At 38.4% G+C, this 19136-nt stretch overlaps 1 protein-coding gene across 3 annotated transcripts in view; it reads right to left on the bottom strand.

Annotated features, from left to right (window-relative positions):
* Nucleotides 1-239: 239 nt before the first annotated feature.
* epas1b (endothelial PAS domain protein 1b) overlaps nt 240-19136 on the bottom strand; it is a 33033-nt gene continuing 14136 nt past the window's right edge. For 2 of the 3 annotated variants that reach the window (XM_027150238.2, XM_047812079.1), the window contains exons 3-16: nt 17515-17660; nt 17028-17112; nt 15293-15405; nt 14817-15019; nt 12802-12908; nt 8573-8720; nt 8227-8432; nt 7921-8096; nt 7729-7836; nt 6745-7214; nt 6525-6627; nt 5486-5588; nt 4769-4900; nt 240-4155 (exon numbers count right to left, since the gene is read on the bottom strand). In XM_027150238.2, coding sequence (XP_027006039.1) covers nt 4004-4155; nt 4769-4900; nt 5486-5588; nt 6525-6627; nt 6745-7214; nt 7729-7836; nt 7921-8096; nt 8227-8432; nt 8573-8720; nt 12802-12908; nt 14817-15019; nt 15293-15405; nt 17028-17112; nt 17515-17660 — 2252 coding nt within the window. In that variant the 3' untranslated portion in view covers nt 240-4003. The remainder of the gene's footprint in view (nt 4156-4768; nt 4901-5485; nt 5589-6524; nt 6628-6744; nt 7215-7728; nt 7837-7920; nt 8097-8226; nt 8433-8572; nt 8721-12801; nt 12909-14816; nt 15020-15292; nt 15406-17027; nt 17113-17514; nt 17661-19136) is intronic. The other variant, XM_027150239.2, reaches the window with a different exon arrangement.

Genomic DNA, 19136 nt, shown 5'->3' with positions numbered 1-19136 from the left:
ATTTGAGCCTAAATCTAGGTCGAAAGCCATTTGCACTACTGACTATTCAGAAATGAACAGGAAGTGCTGCTCCCTTTACAGGGGTAGCGACGAATATCCTGTACTTTGCTAAAGAAACATCAAAGGCTTTTTGTTGTTGAGACCCACGTTGATGAAGGCATTCAGGTAGCAACAAAAAAAAGAATGCTAGCAAGAAAGAATGTTATTGTGTCAACAAACGAATAACAGGAGACAGAGAATAAAGATCGATATGTTTTATTAGGATATCAGTGCAGAGATACAACTATTCCCCGGGTAATATTTCCCATACATTAATGTCAACAACAACAACTACTACTGCTACGATGATAATAATAATAATAATAATAATAATAATAATAATAATAATAATAATAGTGATATTGATGTGTTATTGGCACATAAAATACAGAATTGCTTAGTGTTACTAACAAGCCCAAACGTTTAAGGAGACAATGGGAGATGGTTTTAGAAAATAGACATCTAAACAGTATCACAATATAATGAAGGTTAACTTTTTACAGCATTTTACCTTGGCATTAATCTCTGTAGTGAACATTTCAGCAAAAAATTCCTGTTCATTTCAAAAATTAATTCCTGTTCATTTCCTGTTTATGGATACTTTAAGAATACCTTTTAAAATGGATGTGGTGGTGTTTTTTATTTTATGCACACTTCCATGCTACATATTCAGCAAAAAAAAATATTTAGGTGTCATGTACAGTAGAAAATGTGCAAAAAAGGTCAAGAAGTGGAAAGTGGAGCTGATTGCTTACGTACTGTAGGGCATTTAGTGATAATCAGGGTTGTGTGTGATTTATCAGCCTCAGGTGTAAATGTCAGGTGCGTTTTCCCTTTCATTACTTCTCAAAGATATTCCTTCATGAAGAAGATTTACTGTAATAATGCGACACCATATTTAAATTTTGCACAATTGAATTTTGCTGCTTTAATACTGTTTACATCCATTGGGATGAAGCCTTAGTAAGGTACTCGACTGTACCTTTCCTTGTTGCTGAGGTGGTACACGCAAGAATACACCTTTAATGTGCATAATTTACCTAGAAAGGTGTACTATTAGCTTTAATCTAAAAAATAATTATGGTACAATTATATAATCACGTTAGGTACACTACATAGGTGAAAGATACATATTAAAGATATTGTATTATAAGATATTACAAATACAGATTATTTATCCTTGCGGGCTCCACCCAAGTGATAAGGAAAGGAACAATTTAATACTATTTTAACACAATTATATATGCACATTTTTTGCTATTAGGTTTAAGCCAATTGGGGATTTCATGGCACATGAGCCATATTAATGCCCTCAACACCGTTTTCTTGTTCTGACACAAGGGTCTGTATTATTATCTTTATTATTATTATCGCTTCATTACTTGCATTTCAAGTAAATTGAACAAATGTCAGATGCAATCTGGGGCCGCATCGAGTCACATACGTCTGGCCCTGAGGCTGTTTTTCAGCCGTCGGAGTTTCATCATCAGTGTATATCTTGACTATGCTTTATATTATGTTTCTCAAGAAAAAAAAAATGATGTGCATGTAATTATATTAATGTTATTAAGTATACCTATTTATATAGTGTTTACAGTATGTGTGCGTGTATATAGCTATGTCCTGAATGACACTTACTTGGGTCAGGAGGTTCAAAGAGCATCAACGTAATCTCAGGTTAGCATTTTAAAAAATACAGTAATGTGTCATTTCTAGACAGAGGAAAACAGATGGACAGAGATGTTGTTCAGACTGAAGAGATGTACATCAGTGGGTAGACCGAGCAGGCTGTATCTCTGTATCTAACTACAGTGATTGCTGCTATCTCTCTCCATTTATCTAACATTGGCCTGATATTGTGTCTACTGTGCATAATGTCCTAGCATTGTATCAGATAGGATGGAGGAATCTTTTAAAAAAAAAATACATGTAAAGTTCATCAAGGACATTTTTACAGGCCTGTACTAGAAATCTTAGGTTTGAGGTTAATTTCTACTTTTGGAGAATCCCACTTGCAATCCTTCACTGCTAATCAGCATCTACTGAGCTGCTTAACCCTCAAATCTGCATAGTATAAAAAAATACACCGTCCAGCCTAGAATCTCATTGGGCAATGTTTTTGGGTAAATGTTTCATATTGTATTAAACTCAAACAAAACATTATATTTGATTGTATTGTTTTGATTTCTTAGCTATTCTTAGCTACTATCAACTAAAACTGACCAATGTGTATGACAATGAGCAAATGCAGATTTGTGATGTGTTTGTGGGTGAAAAAATAGTTGATTAGATCAACAAATACAAGTATTAAAAAAAAAAAAAAAGCAGGAAGAGTACGCTTTCAAGCGAAAGCTTCGGTAATTAAGTCAAAATTTATTGATCCATTATTATACTAGTTCATTCGACTTTAAAGACAACCTCAACTAGTGTGACAGAAACACTGTTAGAAGTACTAAAGACAGTTTCTTACCACAAATGCCACACATATCGTTAAGAAATGATAAAATTGAAAATGTTGGTTAGAACTTTAGCTAAATTTGCTACATCTCAAAAACAGACTTTTTTATTTTAATAATTTTTCTTTGTTTTTGTTTTTTTTCTCTCCTCATTTCTTATTAGAGTAAAAAGAAATCTGCACTGGCCTGCCAACAAATATAATATGCTTTTATGTATCACAAAGGAAAAAAAAATACCACTAGAAAGGAGCCAGCACTAAAGACCACTTAAATTCAGCACTCCGATCCACATCTACTGAGTAGACAAGACAAAGTACCCAGGTATTTGAGTGCTACAACTTTTACATTATAGAGAACTTTATCATAAAAACTTTATAGAATCCTCCTTTAAATATCATGTATACAGCTAAAATGACAAAAATAAACACTATATAGAGTCATCTGCACACAAAAGGCAATGGACAGAGAACCGGAGAGGGAGAGTGACAGAAAGAAAAAGTAGTGCTGTAACACTGGAACTGAACAGAGAAGGCACTAAAGCATGCATACATATTACAGGTACTGTATAGGCTCAAGGTGTCAGAGGTAGGAAATTTAGAGAGAAATACAGAAAATTGAAGGTCAAATAACATTCTTACAGTAGATCATCATTCTTCAAGAGAGTAGGACAGTTAGAAACAGAAAGAAGTGCACGAAAAAGTGTAGCTGAAGGCACAGAAACAGTAAAATGAACATAACATGCAAAATTATTCAGCACATTAAAGGTGCATTATGGCTCTAACAGGTAAGTAGGTGGATTTGACTTAGAAATGATAGAAATGCTTTTTCTTTACTCTTTGAGCCAACCCCTTAATTTGCACCCATGTTAATGAAGCTCCACCCTCAGGATCTACGTTGGCCTGTAGAGAGTCTCTAACATGAGTGACAAGGGGCACATTCAATTCGATTTTGAATTCAATTCAAACACAAACAAGGATTTCAGACCCAGAAGTCAGTTTCTCCAAATGGGTTTTCTCAGCCACTTGGCATACGTGTGCCACGACCATGACTTAAATGGTTATATTTTAGCATGTTTTTACATTTTACACCTTCCAGGTTATTTGTAGAAAGTTAGAAATAATAATAAAAAAAAAAGACTATTGCACCTTTAAGAAATCTCTTTTGTAACTAAAAATATACTATATAATGTGTGTATACTGTATTATACTATGTATAGGACTGCATATAATTTATAAAGATGAAGACAATAAAAACAGAAAGCTACATTCTCATTATATATGGTAGGGTTGGGTAGATGTGTGTGCATTTAAGACCCGCTACTGTGCACAATCTGTGCTCGTGAATTGATTGGCTGATGAATCAAGTGGGGTATGTTGAGAGAACGATACTACAATTTGTAGTGGAAAGGGTAGAACATGGTGCATGAATGTAATCAGGACTGTGGTTGATACTCCAGGTATTGTGAGTGATATACTGTAGCTAGGTTAACTGACTAAGAAAAGGTTACTCTAGGTGGCCTGGTCTAAAGCACACAGTAGATCACTGCCCTGAAGCAGATGCAGGTTGCCTTGCAGGGGGACGTTCACTTCGCAGTCATAACGTGTCAGCTCGGGCAGATAGTACATCTCAAACGAGGGCCCAAGCAGACGACTCGCCACACCTACAAATGTCAAATCATCGTTTACTACACATGCAGGTGGTGTCATTCATGTATACAGATAGATGCACAGAACTTCGAGCATTCATAATTCTTCAATGTTTTGCATTAAGGGCTGTATGCAGAGTTGAGTTACGTGCACATAATGAGGATTTAATACCTCAAGCTGCACAAATTGGTATTTGAACCTGAGACTTACAGTAACAAGACACAACAAGTGTCATTAGGAGATTGTGTGAGTTTGAGTAAAACAGAGGTCTCAGTGTCTCAGGTACATGCTATTATTAAACGAAACTTATTCTGAATGAATTTATGTTGCACTTTTATATGACAAATGTCATATGGCACTGCTATTAATGAAAATTAGTGTCCCTTTAAAGTGCAGTAAAAGCAAAAAGAGATGCTCTAAGCACACAGCAAATAAAACGAGATCTGAACGAATAAAAGTCTAAGCTGCATAATCAGCATTAAATCGGCTATAAATTTAAATTATTATTTGTGTATTTTAATCTGTAGGACGCTTCTCTAATAGAACTTAAGTGGCCAACTCTGAACACAGCTCTAAAAATCAGATGGAGTGTGACTCTGAATCCGAACATGAATGTCATGAGCTCACCTTCCATTTTCGTGTTAGGGTGCATGTTGTAGTCTGTGTAGTTACAGCACTGTTCTGAGTAATCTTTTTTCCCCAGCACTGTTTGATTACCTTGATACTGAGCTTTTCTCTGCTGGTGGCCCTTGTGCTCATCTGTAGAGAAAAAGTACATGGTAGAAAACAATTTGATTCCTGAACAATTCAAATGTACTGTAGGTCTATAAACTATAGATTCCATGAAATGAGCTATATTATATAATTTTCTGATTTATATTCAGGACAGATTTTATGGTACCTCTGTATTATTATATGTGGCATTATTAGCATACTGAAACAAACATAATATGCATTTTTTTAATATAATATTATTAATATAATAATATGCTTCTATCTAACAGGGTATATTTGTGGACACCTGACCATCACAGTTTTTACGGGTACTTCATCTCAAAGGTGTTCAGTGGGGTTGAGGTGAGGACTCTTGTACTGCATTGTTGTACAGGATCAAGTTTGGGCCTTTAGTTCTTACAAGGGAAATTATAATGCTATTATAATGCTAATTTTGTGCTTTAAACTATGTAGCAACAGTCTGGAGAAAGCCTACATTATGAGTGTGATTGTCAGGTGTCAACATTTTTTTTAGTCATATAATCCATTACACACGGACTAAAACATTGTCTGTTCCCTGTTTTATAGGTTTCATGTGCGTGTTAGATTTTAGACTTATGGACACTTTACCTGTTAAGGCACTGTTGCTTTGAGACATCCTGTTCAAAATGGCACAGCTTTCATTCTTCATCCTTTTCCACATCTCAGGTGGCTTGATAGCAGATGAAACCCCCTACACAATATGTACATCAACACATAGTTAAGAAAAAAAAAACTCACCAGCAATGATAGGAAGACTGGCTGATTAGATAATTGCATTGTTCCTATTAAAATGGAAACTATGAACTCAATCATGTGGCAGCAGCACAATGCAAAAAAAATCATGCAGATACAGGACAAGAATTTCAGTTAATGTCCACATCAAAAATCACAAAGTGTCTATAACCATGGCATGGTTGTTGGTGGCAGATTGGTTGGTCTGACTTTGAGAAAAATACCCATCTCCTGAGATTTTCACACATAATAGTCTCTAGAGTTTACACAGAAAGGTGTGAAAAATAAACAAACAAAAAACTTCCTGAAGGTCCAAAGGCTAAAGCACCTTGTTAAGGAGAGAGAGAGAGAGAGAGAGAGAGAGAGAGAGTAGACTGGTCTGAGCTGATACTGTAGAAACTCTACACTAACAAGTGAACAAAATCAAATAAGCACTTTTTACAATCCTGGTGAGCAACGTGGTCTTCTGGTGTAGCCCATCCACCTCAATGTTTGAAGTTTTGTGCAAGCTGAGATGCTTTTCTGCTCACTACGGCTGTAAAGAGTGATCATTTGAGTTACTATTTCCTTCCTGGCTGATCGAACCAATCCGGCCATTTTCCTCTAACCTCTTATCAACATGGTATTTCGACCTAAAGCACTGTAACACCCACTGTTATTTGTTTTTCGGACCATTTTGTATAAACTCTAGAGTCTGTTGTTTCTGAAAATTCAGGAGATTACACAAAGCAGCCCATTTGGTGCAAGCAGCCATGCCACAGTTAAAGTCACAAAGTCCCCATTCTAATGTTTGATCTGAACATTAACTGAAGTTCCTGACCTGTATCTGCATGATTTTATGCACTGTGATGCTATATATACTTCAAATAGTACCGAGAGGGATTGATCGACTTACTGTGCTCATCTGCAAAAATGATCGCTTCATAGTGTTTGGTATTGTGCTCCGGCTTGGGCTTATGTCTCTGTAGGCTTTACAAGGTCTGTATTTCTCCATGGACCTACCAAATCACACAATTGTTACAGCTAAAACATCACCACTGCAAATACAATCTTAACATGTTGCCTAGAATCCATTTAGAAAATAAAATACATTAATATAAATTCTATAGAATTACCTTTGACTGTGGAGGGACATGCAGTTTGTTTGCAGAGCTTGGCAGGAGTGCTTTTCTGCCAATGAGTCCATCATACCACCTTTGGTATTGGGGTAATTTATTGGCGGGTCAGGTGGCCACTGCAGACTATGATGCCCACCCATAGAGGCTAGTGGTGTGTTGGCTGGATTGTTGTGGTGTGCCAGAGGCATGGGGCTGGGGTAAAATATGGGGGGCCACTGCTCCATTGTGGCAGCACTGGGGGTCTGATTCTCACTAGCAGAGTGCGGGTTTGGCAGGAAGTGGGCACCTGGAGGTGGGGTAAGTGGCTGGAAGAAGTTGGCGATGTTGCTGAAGTTGTACTGAGTAATGCCTGGAGCAACAGCCTCAGGCAGAGTCTCCTCCTGACAGATGGGATTAAGCTGGAAGTCTTCACCATCCATTGGAATGTAAGGGGCCAGTGTCTCCAGGTCTAAATCACTCAGGTCAGTCTGAAAGGAACAGAAGGAAGTAGGGCTATTAATATACAAGCCCTGCTTTTCTGAGGCTTTGTGAGCATAAATGATTTTGAGACACTTTATATTTAAAATTGGATATGAAATATAGTATGCAAATATAGTATGCTATAGTTTTAAAACTCAAATCACTTAAAATCACACATTAGTCTAGTAAACACATGTTTGTCTGGCAAGCCTAGTCTACCAATTTTAGCAACTGGTATAGGATCTGGTAGGTTTTGTCAATAAAGGTGGTCAAGAACCATCTGCTATCATAGATGGAGGCAATTTGACTGATATATCAGATGAACAGAACATTAACAACTTCTTTGAAAAGGAAAAAATTTGAGTATTTGAGTTACAGTGTTCTCATAAGTGTACAATAAAACAGATATACACAACTGTGCAAAGAGCCAATGAGATTGCAACCTACAATATCCAGACTTTTGTAGCCAGAAATGTGTTGGAAAGATTCAACACATTTGAAGAATCTCTCACTAGCATCTACCTCTTGGCTGTTGGAGCTTTTGCCGTGGGTGTCCATAGCAAACAGTTTCTCTGTGATCTCCATCTTCAGGTCATCCACTGGGCTTTTATAATCATCTGGGCTGCTGGGCTGTAGAAAAACATGCAAGCCCAAATACTCAACATTGATAAAAGGAGAGCCCAAAAAAATTGCTTTTGGAAAGCTTGAATTTACCGTGGAGCAGCTGCTGAGGCTGGGAGTGGCACTGCTGGTTGGTGGAGCTTGAGGTATAGAGAAGTTGCCACCAATTTTAGGCATGTTATGGCCCTCAGTGACTGAGTGAGTTGCAGAAGGATGCATAGGAGAAACCTTAGAACACACTGGGTATTTCTCAAATGAAGGATGACCTACTGTACAATGTAAGATGCAGGAGGATTTAAGTGTTACTGAACATTACACAGAAGTATGTAGTAGAAGTAAGTAAACATCAAGAATCTTTATTTAAAGATAGCAAGCAGTAGTGGTTTGTTCTGGCATTACCAAAATTCAGGGGGATGATGTCATCACCAGGAGTCGGTGCCAAGTGAGTGAGATCCTCTGGTTCCTCTTTGAACTTGGTGAAGAGGTCTCCACTAGTCTCAGAGGCCACGGTAGATCCAGCCTGGCTGAAGAAACTGTTCATATGTTTCTTCAACAATGACTCTGTCTGGTCTTTAGAGAAGATAGTGGACTTCTCCTCAATATCACTTTAAATGAAAGAGGGACACGGGGAAATAACAGGATTTCTTAAATTCAGCTTGGGTTCATTGAAACCAGACAGAATACAGGAAAATATGAAGCAAGTTACAAAAAGATGTGGTTTACATGTTTATTTCTTTCCACCAACCTCAGGATATAGTTGACACACACGATGCACTGTGGCTGAGAGTTACGACTACTGTAAATGACAGTGCCCTGAGTCTCCACCCACACAAATCCCCCGTGCTTGGCCAACATCCGGTAATGTCCACTCACAGTCTGGCCTTTTGTACATACTGTAGAATGATCAAATTAGACACTATTTAATAACAGTTTAAATATTATTCACAATACAACTTCAAGATCATTTATTTTAGTACTTAACATTAGAAAAAAATCATTCTGTGGATTGTAACTCTCATTTAATTTAAATGGAGTTGGAAAATATTGCACCATTTAATAATTTAGAACTGGAAGCACCTGTAACCCTGCTGATTCATGCAATTACCCAATTATTCAATCATAAGTACAAAAATGATTTACTGTAGATACAAATGAAATACTTTAGTAAATGTTGACTTTGATGGATGCTGTTGTCAGACCGGTTATTTCAGAAATTGCTGTTGTCCTGGGGTGTTTACTCACTAAAGTTTACAAGGAGGAAATGTCTTGTTAAGGAGAGGAGTAAGAGAATAATGGCCAGGCAAGTCAGGCAAGTTTTTCACCCCAGGCTGTGTAAACTCTAGAGATTGCTATGTGTAAAACAGCGGATCAGCACTTCTCCAACCACCATGGTAAAGTCGCTGAGATCCCATTTTATACCCATTCTGATGTTTGATGTGAATATTAACTGAAGCTCTTTATTATGAACTGTGCTGCTGTCACGTGATTGACGAGACACTATGTACATTAATTAATTTAATGTACATTAAAAAAAAGAAAGAAAAAAAAAGAATTGTAAGAAAAGGACTGTACTTAGAGTATTTTCTCCCTCACAAAGTAAAACAAACAGAACATATGCAAGATCTTTTTTTTTTCAATATTTAAAAGATTTATTACAACCATACGCTGCAGTAGATTCAGAGCTGATGTATGATGTACAAATTCACGCATATTAGTTTTGATAACATGAGCCGGTCTCTTCTTTCTTGGACCCGGCCCAAATTTTGCATGGGAAAGCTGAGGGCTGAGGGTCATAGGGTTCACTAAGGCAGGATTAGCCAACACTAGTATATGCTGATCTGCACACTGGTCACATTGCCCTAGCTAATTGTCTGGCTGAATTCACAGACAGCAGCAAAGAGGTCCTGTCCTCTAAGTAGTCAGCAGCTCTGAGCTAGCTGCTGTGCTGGGAAAATGCCCCAAGAACACAATGTAGTATACTGTATGTCTTGTAGTGGTGCTAGCCTGTCTGTTGTTTGCATTATGTTACTTTTTCCATATGTACAGTATAAGAAAGCAAGTGTTGAACTTGAACTCCAACTTGAAACAGCCCACACAAAACACCTAGCAGTCTTGTTTCAAAAAGCTCCATGCCACATAATACCGATAAGCTTCACGCTGCTCGATCAGCTACTATCTTCGATCCATCAAGTAATTTTCTATGACTTCAAATGCAGCCTTTACAATGTCAATCCCAACACCTTCTTGTCCCCACACGATTTTTAGTTAGTGGTACAGCATGACATATGATTGCTACCTGTCACTCCATTGGTGTCCCACAACTCATCCTCGATATTCGTCCCTTAGACACTTGTATTTGTAAACAGATTTTAGCATTCCTGGCAAAGAAGAGCTTGTCAAAAACGGCAGATTAATGGCAGAAGGCTGGAAGACTTGGTCATGCAGGCTTCTCTTTTACAGCTTCAGGTGGATCTGACCATATCTCTGAACTCTTCTAACTGACCCAGAATGCATCTGGATGACTGGTTCAGTCAAGTTTTCACCACTAGCTGTACTCCTGTACTTGACCCCAACAGATATAAAACACTGCTGCTTTGCCCACATGAAGGTACTTATCAAACCGTGCTCTGCACCACTTTTAACATTCAGCATGGCTCAACTTGACTCTCCATTCCTCTAGTTACAGACAAGACATGCATCAAGACTCTTCTCTGTACCGGCACCTAGGTGGTAAAATGAAATTCCCTTGCCTGTCCAAACAGCTGAGTCACTTGCAGTCTTCAAATTTAGACTGAAGACATGCCTCTTCCCTAAGAACTAAATGAAGACTAATTTAAAAATAGCTCGAATTATACTATTTTGTAGCTGCTGTAGCAAATTATTCTAATTAGCATTTCATCTTATTATTTTGAAACCCTGACCGATTTGCACTAGCAAAAGGATTTGTTTTAAATAAAGAGAATAAATCACTTCTTTAAGTCACTCTGGATAATAGTGTCTGCCAGATGCTATAAATGTAAATGAATAATGAGCTACTGGCCATGATGTATGTGTGCAATTCATGGTTTACAGCTCTAGGGTGAACTAATCAGGTTATTTATTCAGACCTTTTCATGTAGTTGACATAAAATATATACAAACATATGGGAAGTGACTTTTTGCCTCTCACTTTTAACAAATCCAATCCAGATAAACACTTGCTTTTCTGGTCTCTTTTCTTTTCACCACACAGTGTAAAGGCCCTAATTACATGTTAATGTCACTGCAGAGAGAAGCCACTCCACCTACAGTATCTGATTAGGAGGCAATCTGGGACACCTGGCCGAGGCGAGGGCAAGTCATCCCTGCTCTATTCGATGCTTTTATCTCCCTTTGCCACAAGTCACCAGTAATGCGATTCAAGACATCCTAATGCTTGCTGCAGTCGGCCCTAATAGAGCCAATCCAATAAGGCTCGTTTGAATCGAGATCATAACTCATACGCACATGTGAAATGCAATTTGTCTGCCTCAAGGCCTGGTGGCCTCAATGCCCCTCCCTTCAGCAGTCTATGTAGACAGTCCAGGTTTCGTAAATCTCACCAGATATAGAGTTTCAGGGTTGTTTGTATTAGGCAGGCAGACGCACAGTGCCGTCTGAAAGCCCATTCCATTGTGACGCAGGATTAACACATATTCATGTTGAGGACTAATTGAACAGAACACGGTGGTAGGGGTATTCAGGGGCATTATAAAAACACAGAGAAAAGGGGTCAGTGGTGGCATTACGTTTCAGAGAGATGAAAGTCTGCAATTGAGCATGCATGGTATTGTTGCTTCAATGGTAGTGGTTCTAGTGCCTTAGTAAATTATTAGCCTAGTTAATTACCAACCAGTAACACATATGCTTGAAACCGCAGTGTCTGATCACTAACGTGCAGTTTGCATGACCTGACTATGGTTGATATTTTATTTTTTCTCAGTTTACAGTAAGAAAAAAAAAGAGTCATGCACAAAAGAATGAACTTCCTGAACCAGAGAACCTAAAATAGACACAGAATACAGAATGATCAGTCTCCTAGGTGTACATTTTTTAGTGATCATGTTTGGAATCGACACAGAGAACACGTTATATGCATACTTTTCAAACCTTTATGATACACTCAGTCCTGAGTCATTCCTTAAACTCAAACAGACTTGCTAAAAGACAAGCAAAATCAATGCAGGTTTACAAACCAGGGTATAAATCTCATCTTTGCTTGATTTTAACAATCAGTCAAATTCATAAAGCTAGGGTGATCATGCAAAAGAGATCTGCTTGCCCAGCATACAAAGATAACAGAATTCTATGAGCGTTTGGATGATAATACATCTAGCACATGCAGAATTCTCATTCTCTGAACAAGTTTTTGTCAAACAAACTATTGCTGATCCATGGAATGGAATATGAAAAAAACAAAACAGAATTTAAAAATAAGAGCCAAAATCATGTAATAAATATTCCACAATTGTCCGTGACATCATAATTAATTTGTACCTACTGTCTTTATAATTAAAAAAAAAAAAAAACATAGAAAAAGATAGAAAAACTATTTAACTGTTTCTTTGAGGGGAAAAATATGAGGTGGCACACGTCAAATCTCATGCTGATATTGCTGCCAAGCCAAGAGTAATAAAATATTATTTATAATAATACGAATATAATAATTTAGATTTTTTTAATTATTGTTTCCCTTTATTTCCTTAATATACCATTTGCTTTGCTTTTTTTTTATATACTCCAAGTGAATTCTTACCTGGCCAATAAGAGTGGCTTAGTCTTATTTTCGTCTCATTAGCATCACAAAATAAATGCATGAAAATAGACACACAGTAACATGCATGAGAATCCCCTTGCTGAGTGGAGTGTGGGCACAAGTTGTGAAAAAGTAGATTGCTTGGATAACTTATTGACAGTATTAAGCCCGGGGTGATGAAGGCCAGATGAGCAACTTACAATTCTGGTGGTTTCTGGTGGCACTTTCAGAGTCGAGGGCATGGTAGAACTCGTACACAGAGCGACCCAGTAGATCTTCAGGACTGTAGCCCATTAACTCAGTTACCCTAGAACAGGGGGTGCACACAGAAACACATGGACACAATTTTGTAAATGGAAGTCCTCTATATTTGTTCGCTTTAAAACACTTTGATCTCTGGTTATTTCAAGACAACTTAATAATGATCCATTTCATATGGTCTGGTCTGCACAGCATAAGAACTTAATGACTGTCGTTATGGAAGGATTTTCAGCTCGTTTGCACATTTCTGTGAAAGATTAATGCCACTTTTCCATCCCGAGGTCATTCTCCAAACTTACCGCACTTTAGCATTTTGATGATTAATTAATTTTAAACAGAGCTTTCAATTAACCCCTAAAATGTTCATCCTTCCACAGCTGTGCTGTTGCGTAAAGGGAAGGAAACCAAGTAATTAATAATGTTAGCTGCACGGTAGTAGTATAATGTATTTGTGTATAGATGACAGTCTCATAGTCTGTTGTGCATAGGTCATAATATATGACATGGGAGAGCGAGAAAAAAGTTTGTATACCTCAGTTTTATTTTTATAGAATTAATGTAAGATTTTAGAATGTGACCCTTTTAGGAAGAAAAATGCTGTCACGAGCTACTGACAGAAGAAGAATTTTTTGTCGTCGTCCTCCTCCATAGAGAAAATGAGGGATGACTCCTGCGCCACATTTTATACACTTAACAGTATAAATGACCCTAAAATGCCGTAACTCCTTGCTCAAAACCATGAGTCACAAAATCGAATTGAGCCAACCGAGCTGTTAAAGTTCATAGGTCGAACCTTGTTCATTTATAGTTTCAACGAAAACTACATTCCTGTCACTTATGAGTGGCAACAGAAAGTTTAGATTTCCGTTCGGATGAAGTTGGTTTACTCTGTGTTGTGCCACCTGAAAATGTACGTGGCTAAAGCTGTTATAATCTGCACAGTACACAAACAGTAACAAGTGGTGACACCATTAAGACTGGCTTATTAATTCATCCCAGGGCCCTTTTTGTGTGGGTGATGGTTGGTCACGGTCATATCCTTTACATAGTGCTACACTCGGGCTGTAACAGAGCCCTAAACTTACATGAGCTGACTATTAATGCAGAACAGTTTGTTCGAAATGTTTCTTTTTAGACAAACAAATTTAAAAAGGAATAAAATGTTGAATCATATATCTATACATGACATGTAACTTGGTTCATATGTATGAATAGATTCAAACTCTATAAACAGGACACGTCAAATATCAAGGATTGTGAAGATATTATGAGTCACTCTAGGTGGACAATAGTGCAGTGATTTAGCAACTCCAGGATTTAGTGGTTTAGCAGCTTCATGATCCCCAGTTCATAAGTTCAGTTCTAAGCCCTGGTTACTGTCTATTGTGGGTTTTACATTTACATTTATGGCACCTTTATCCAGAGCGATTTTGCATCTTCTCCAGATAATTTCCAGATTCTCAGCTTCTTTGATTTGCATATAACCAGATCAAGATGAGTAAATTTCATTTTCATTCATTTTCTACCGCTTTTATCCAAACTACCTCGGGTCACGGGGAGCCTGTGCCTATATCAGGCGTCAATGGGCATCAAGGCAGGATACACCCTGGACGGAGTGCCAACCCATCGCAGGGCACACACGCTCTCAGTCACTCACACACACACTACGGACAATTTTTCCAGAGATGCCAATCAACCTACCATGCATGTCTTTGGACAGGGGGAGGAAACCGGAGTACCCAGAGGAAACCCCCGAGGCACGGGGAGAACATGCAAACTCCACACACAAGGCGGAGGCGGGAATCGAACCCCGACCCTGGAGGTGTGAGGCAAACGTGCTAACCGCTAACCGCTAAGCCACCGTGCCCCCTTAAATGAATGACTTAATTAAGAAATTTAGGTCCCTTGTACAAGCAAATGTGCATCTACTTGAGTGTGGGTGAGTGAGTGTTACCTCTCGTCACAGTAGGTGAACTTCATGTCCATGCTGTGTCGGCTGAGGAAGGTCTTGCTGTCGAATGGTGTGTCGATGTTGGAGGGGTGAGGGATCGGTTCACACAGCATGACCACACAGGTGAGTGGTGACTCTTTATATCCACATAGAGTGCGTGTAGGACAGCTGTTATACAATTTCACATGACCTGTGCAGTGTAGCACCTGAAGGATGGAAGCACTGATTTAAAAACTGTTCTCTTGCATTTTGAAATGTATAAATGTAACAGCATACACTCCACGCACATACAGCTGAGCAACTGATAATAATCAACAACAATTATCAAGCAGTTAATCACCATCAGACATTTTAGCGAAGCATATAACAATAATTATAACAAAAAAAAATATCGCCACAATTTCAGGCAAACCTTGTAGAACGTCAACCACAAATCAAATCTGACCCAGATAAGTATCTTCATTAAAGACATCATGTACCTTCCAGCTGGCTGATTTAAGGTTGACGGTGCGCCCTCGACTTGTCACAGTGCATTTCATTCTCATGAAGAAGTCTCTCTCTGTGTTTATCTCTTTGCCTTTCTTCCCCACACCTGCACCAAAATGCAAACAAACGGTTAGAATTTACACTTTTTATATATAGTTTATATAGTTATACTAGATTCAGCTCACTTTAACATTAAATGTGTGTGAACGAGTGTGAACTCCAGATACAAGGTTCACAGGGGGACCCGAAACAATCTGAGCTACTCTAAGAGAAGTCTCTGGGATCTAATGGAGCTTATGAAGTAATAAATACAGAGGCTACCGCTTTGCATTGTAGCCAGTGAGGCTAAGGGCCTCAAATAATCAAGAAGAGATACATGGTCAAACCAAAACACAGGAGAAAGACCGCAGGAGACTCAGTAAGAGGTCCACAGGAAGAGCAGAGGTCAAAAAGAAGGGAGAGTAGATAAAAGACTGGCGGGAGTGCAAGGGTCAAACTGACAGGGTGGGCTAACATTTCTTTCTTTACATAGCCATTCTTGCCATTTAAAGCTACATTTTTTCCACCTAAGCACATTACATACACAGAAGGAGAAACCAGGTCCATGTTTTAAAACATATTTTATTTTAATATTCATTCATTATTTTGGAAGGACACGTCAATGTTATTTTTATTATATGGTGCTGTTTCCTTGATCATACCTGGCCTAATTTTAGAGCTTTTTTTTTTAACTATTAGGGCTGGAAAATAAACTTAGTCAATCTAGTATACTGAATTTATATTGTTACACATTGCAATTATAATATCCCTTGCAATATGAAAACTCACTAGGTGTGTCACTGATAGATTCAATTCAATTCATTTCCGTTTTATTTGTATAGCACATTTAACAATGGACATTGTCTCAAAGCAGCTTTGCAGAACATAAGAAAAATAGAACAAAGAGTTCACGGTTAATATTAAACATATTTAAATGTGTTTGTATTTATCACCAATGAGAAATCCTGAGGTCACTGAGACAACTGTGACAAACAAAGGAAAACCTCCTTTAGATGGAAGAGGAAGAAACCTTGTGAGGAACCAAACTCAAAAGGGAACCTCATCCTCATTTGAATGACACTGAACGGTTTGAGTATGAATTCTTATAAACCCCAGAGAGTGTTATTATAAACAATGTCCTTTCTACAGTCATATACACAAAGAAAATCATTTGACCTGAACTATTTTATTTGTAGATTAGCCAGAGCCATGACTTACCATAATAGGAAGCTTACAGGAATAAAGCAATAATAATAAAATTGCAGTTTGTTAGGAGTTCATCTTTCATCTGCATGTTACAGCAACGCTTTAGGCTGGATATAAACCTAAAGTGGTCAAACGGTCCTGTCCTACCTTAACCGGACTAACATTATGCCCTAAAAGCCGTTAGCTCTCTTGGCTTTGTTTATTATGTCCCTTGGATTTCTAAGCCTGCAGCAGTCTATTTTCACCCAGATGCCCTGCAAACAAGTCCTTCTGAGTTACATCCTTACCAGTACCAGTGTAAATATCACCCACAAACAGCCAATGCTGTGATAACAATTAACACATGATATATTGAACAAGCCTTACAGTACTTACTGTATAACAATGTAATAGTATCTACATGACTAAACTGCCACAAATAATGGAAGAGAAATAGACTGCAGTACCGGTGGTAATTTGTGGGTTGGTGGATTGGGAAATTACCAGTTTTGAGGCTGAGGTTCTCACGTATCTCATCATGGTCACAGGGGTGTGTGAAATCAAAGATACTGTGGCCTATCAGTTCAACCTGGTAAGAGATCATATATACACAAGATTATTATTTTATAGCGATCACAGGTTCCATTGCATGAGAGAGGACCAACTTGTAGACAATGCTATGTGTTACATATTTTGTCTGGTATGAATATGTGTGAGCATTGACCTTGTTGGGTCTTACAAAGATAGAGTTATAAACCTTTAACGTTCTTTATGTTTTGACATAATGACTTAGTGTGTGTGTGTGTAAGAGAGAAACAGAGGCTTGTGTGGCTCCAGAATAACAAGTGGTGACCACACACATTAAGTCATTTAGCTCTTATTTACTCTTCAAATGTGGAGCTCCAACTGGCCTGCTTTGTTGCCTGTTATCTCTAGTAGCTACAGTATGTGGGTTTGTGTGCATGTACAGTATGTTTATTGGTGTGTTTACCTGTGTCAGCCCCATGAATTTGTTGATATTCTCTGAGAGGAAGATCATGTCTCCGTCTGATGTTACCACAGAGATGAAGCCTTCTAGTGACTTCATATAAAGACTGTCCATTTGTCTGTCTATGTCTGTTTCACTGGTATGGCAGCCTGCAATACAACACACACACACACACACACACACACACACACACACACACACACACACACACACACACACACACACACACACACACACGTTTAACATATGTAGAACAGAGGTACAACACACAAATCGAATAAATCTGTTGTGTATTTGTGAAGTGTCTGTGTGTGTTCATGTTGTTTTGGTTTAAGGCTGTGGCTCGTAGCCAAAACAAACTAGAACAATTTCATCCTGCTACTCTTAATCCTCCCTAAAACAGCAACCACCTCTTTGTCACTTCCCTTGGGCCACATCACCCTTTTGCCCGTAAACACACACACACACACACACACACACACACACACACACACACACACACACACACACACACACACACACACACACACACACACACACACACACAGTAAATGTTTAAAGACAGTCTGGTATGAAAATGTACGACAGAATTCATGAGATTAAAGAGAAATTTATCTTTAATTTAATTCAATTTATTTATCTATAATTGATAAATTAACGTTTACATGTCTGAGAAAAAGTCTCTAAAATGACCTAAGGTTAATTGTTTTCCCATTTTAATTATTAAGCAATCTAATCTACCTATCTAATGAGTGAGAATTAACAGGTATAAACATTGTCACTCAAATCCTTAGGTGTGGCTGTCTCCGTATGAGTGTGAGTTATAACTGTGTGTTGGTGAAATGTGGTGCTGGTTCTGGCGTGGGTTCAGTGGATTTGTATTGAGCAGCAGAAGGAGAACACAGACCGGCTCTGCGGTGGGGGGTCGGAAGCATGTGATTGCTCCAGTGTGCTTCCTTCAGATAAGAGCCGTTCTCAAGGACTGCGGAGGCCTGGAGCTGGAGTCGAGCCGAGTTTGGAGACCTGTGGCCCCAGAAAATTACACCTTTGAAAAGCTTGAGGGAACCAAGACATTGCCTTTCATTTTGTAATAAGACAAATCGTCCATTTGGAATATGATTTCAAGAACATTCCCTTTTCCCGACCCTACTTGATCACAAAATTGCTTGCTATGGAATCTGGGAAATCTTGCTGTGTTCCTGCTCTAGGGCCAAAACAGACCACAAACTTATGACACTAAGTTTGTACCACAACATCTGGAACAAATGATGCCCAACTGGATTACACTGGGGGAAGAATTTTAAGCTGTTTGACGTAACTCAGAGCGAGATGCAATGTTTGACAAAACGCTATTGGAAACAAACAGCTCGAGCACATACAGGGAGCTAATATTAGATCGTTTCCTCCCAGTCATATTGTCTGACCTCTGAACCCATACAGGATGCAAATCTCTAAACTTCCAAACTCGAGCGGCTTCTCTATTCAAAAACAGCGGCCGTACTCAGCTCTAATACTGATACACAACTTCCCTTGGTGAAGTATTTATACAAATGAATGCGTATGAGTGCCTTCTTGTGTTTTAGAGATTTTAAATGATTTTCAGTAAAGTGAGCAAAGAAAACGCA

This window comes from Tachysurus fulvidraco, chromosome 4 (assembly GCF_022655615.1).
Source record: "Tachysurus fulvidraco isolate hzauxx_2018 chromosome 4, HZAU_PFXX_2.0, whole genome shotgun sequence".
NCBI classification, from domain to species: Eukaryota; Metazoa; Chordata; class Actinopteri; order Siluriformes; family Bagridae; genus Tachysurus; species Tachysurus fulvidraco.
This window is presented reverse-complemented; position numbering and strand designations above follow the sequence as displayed.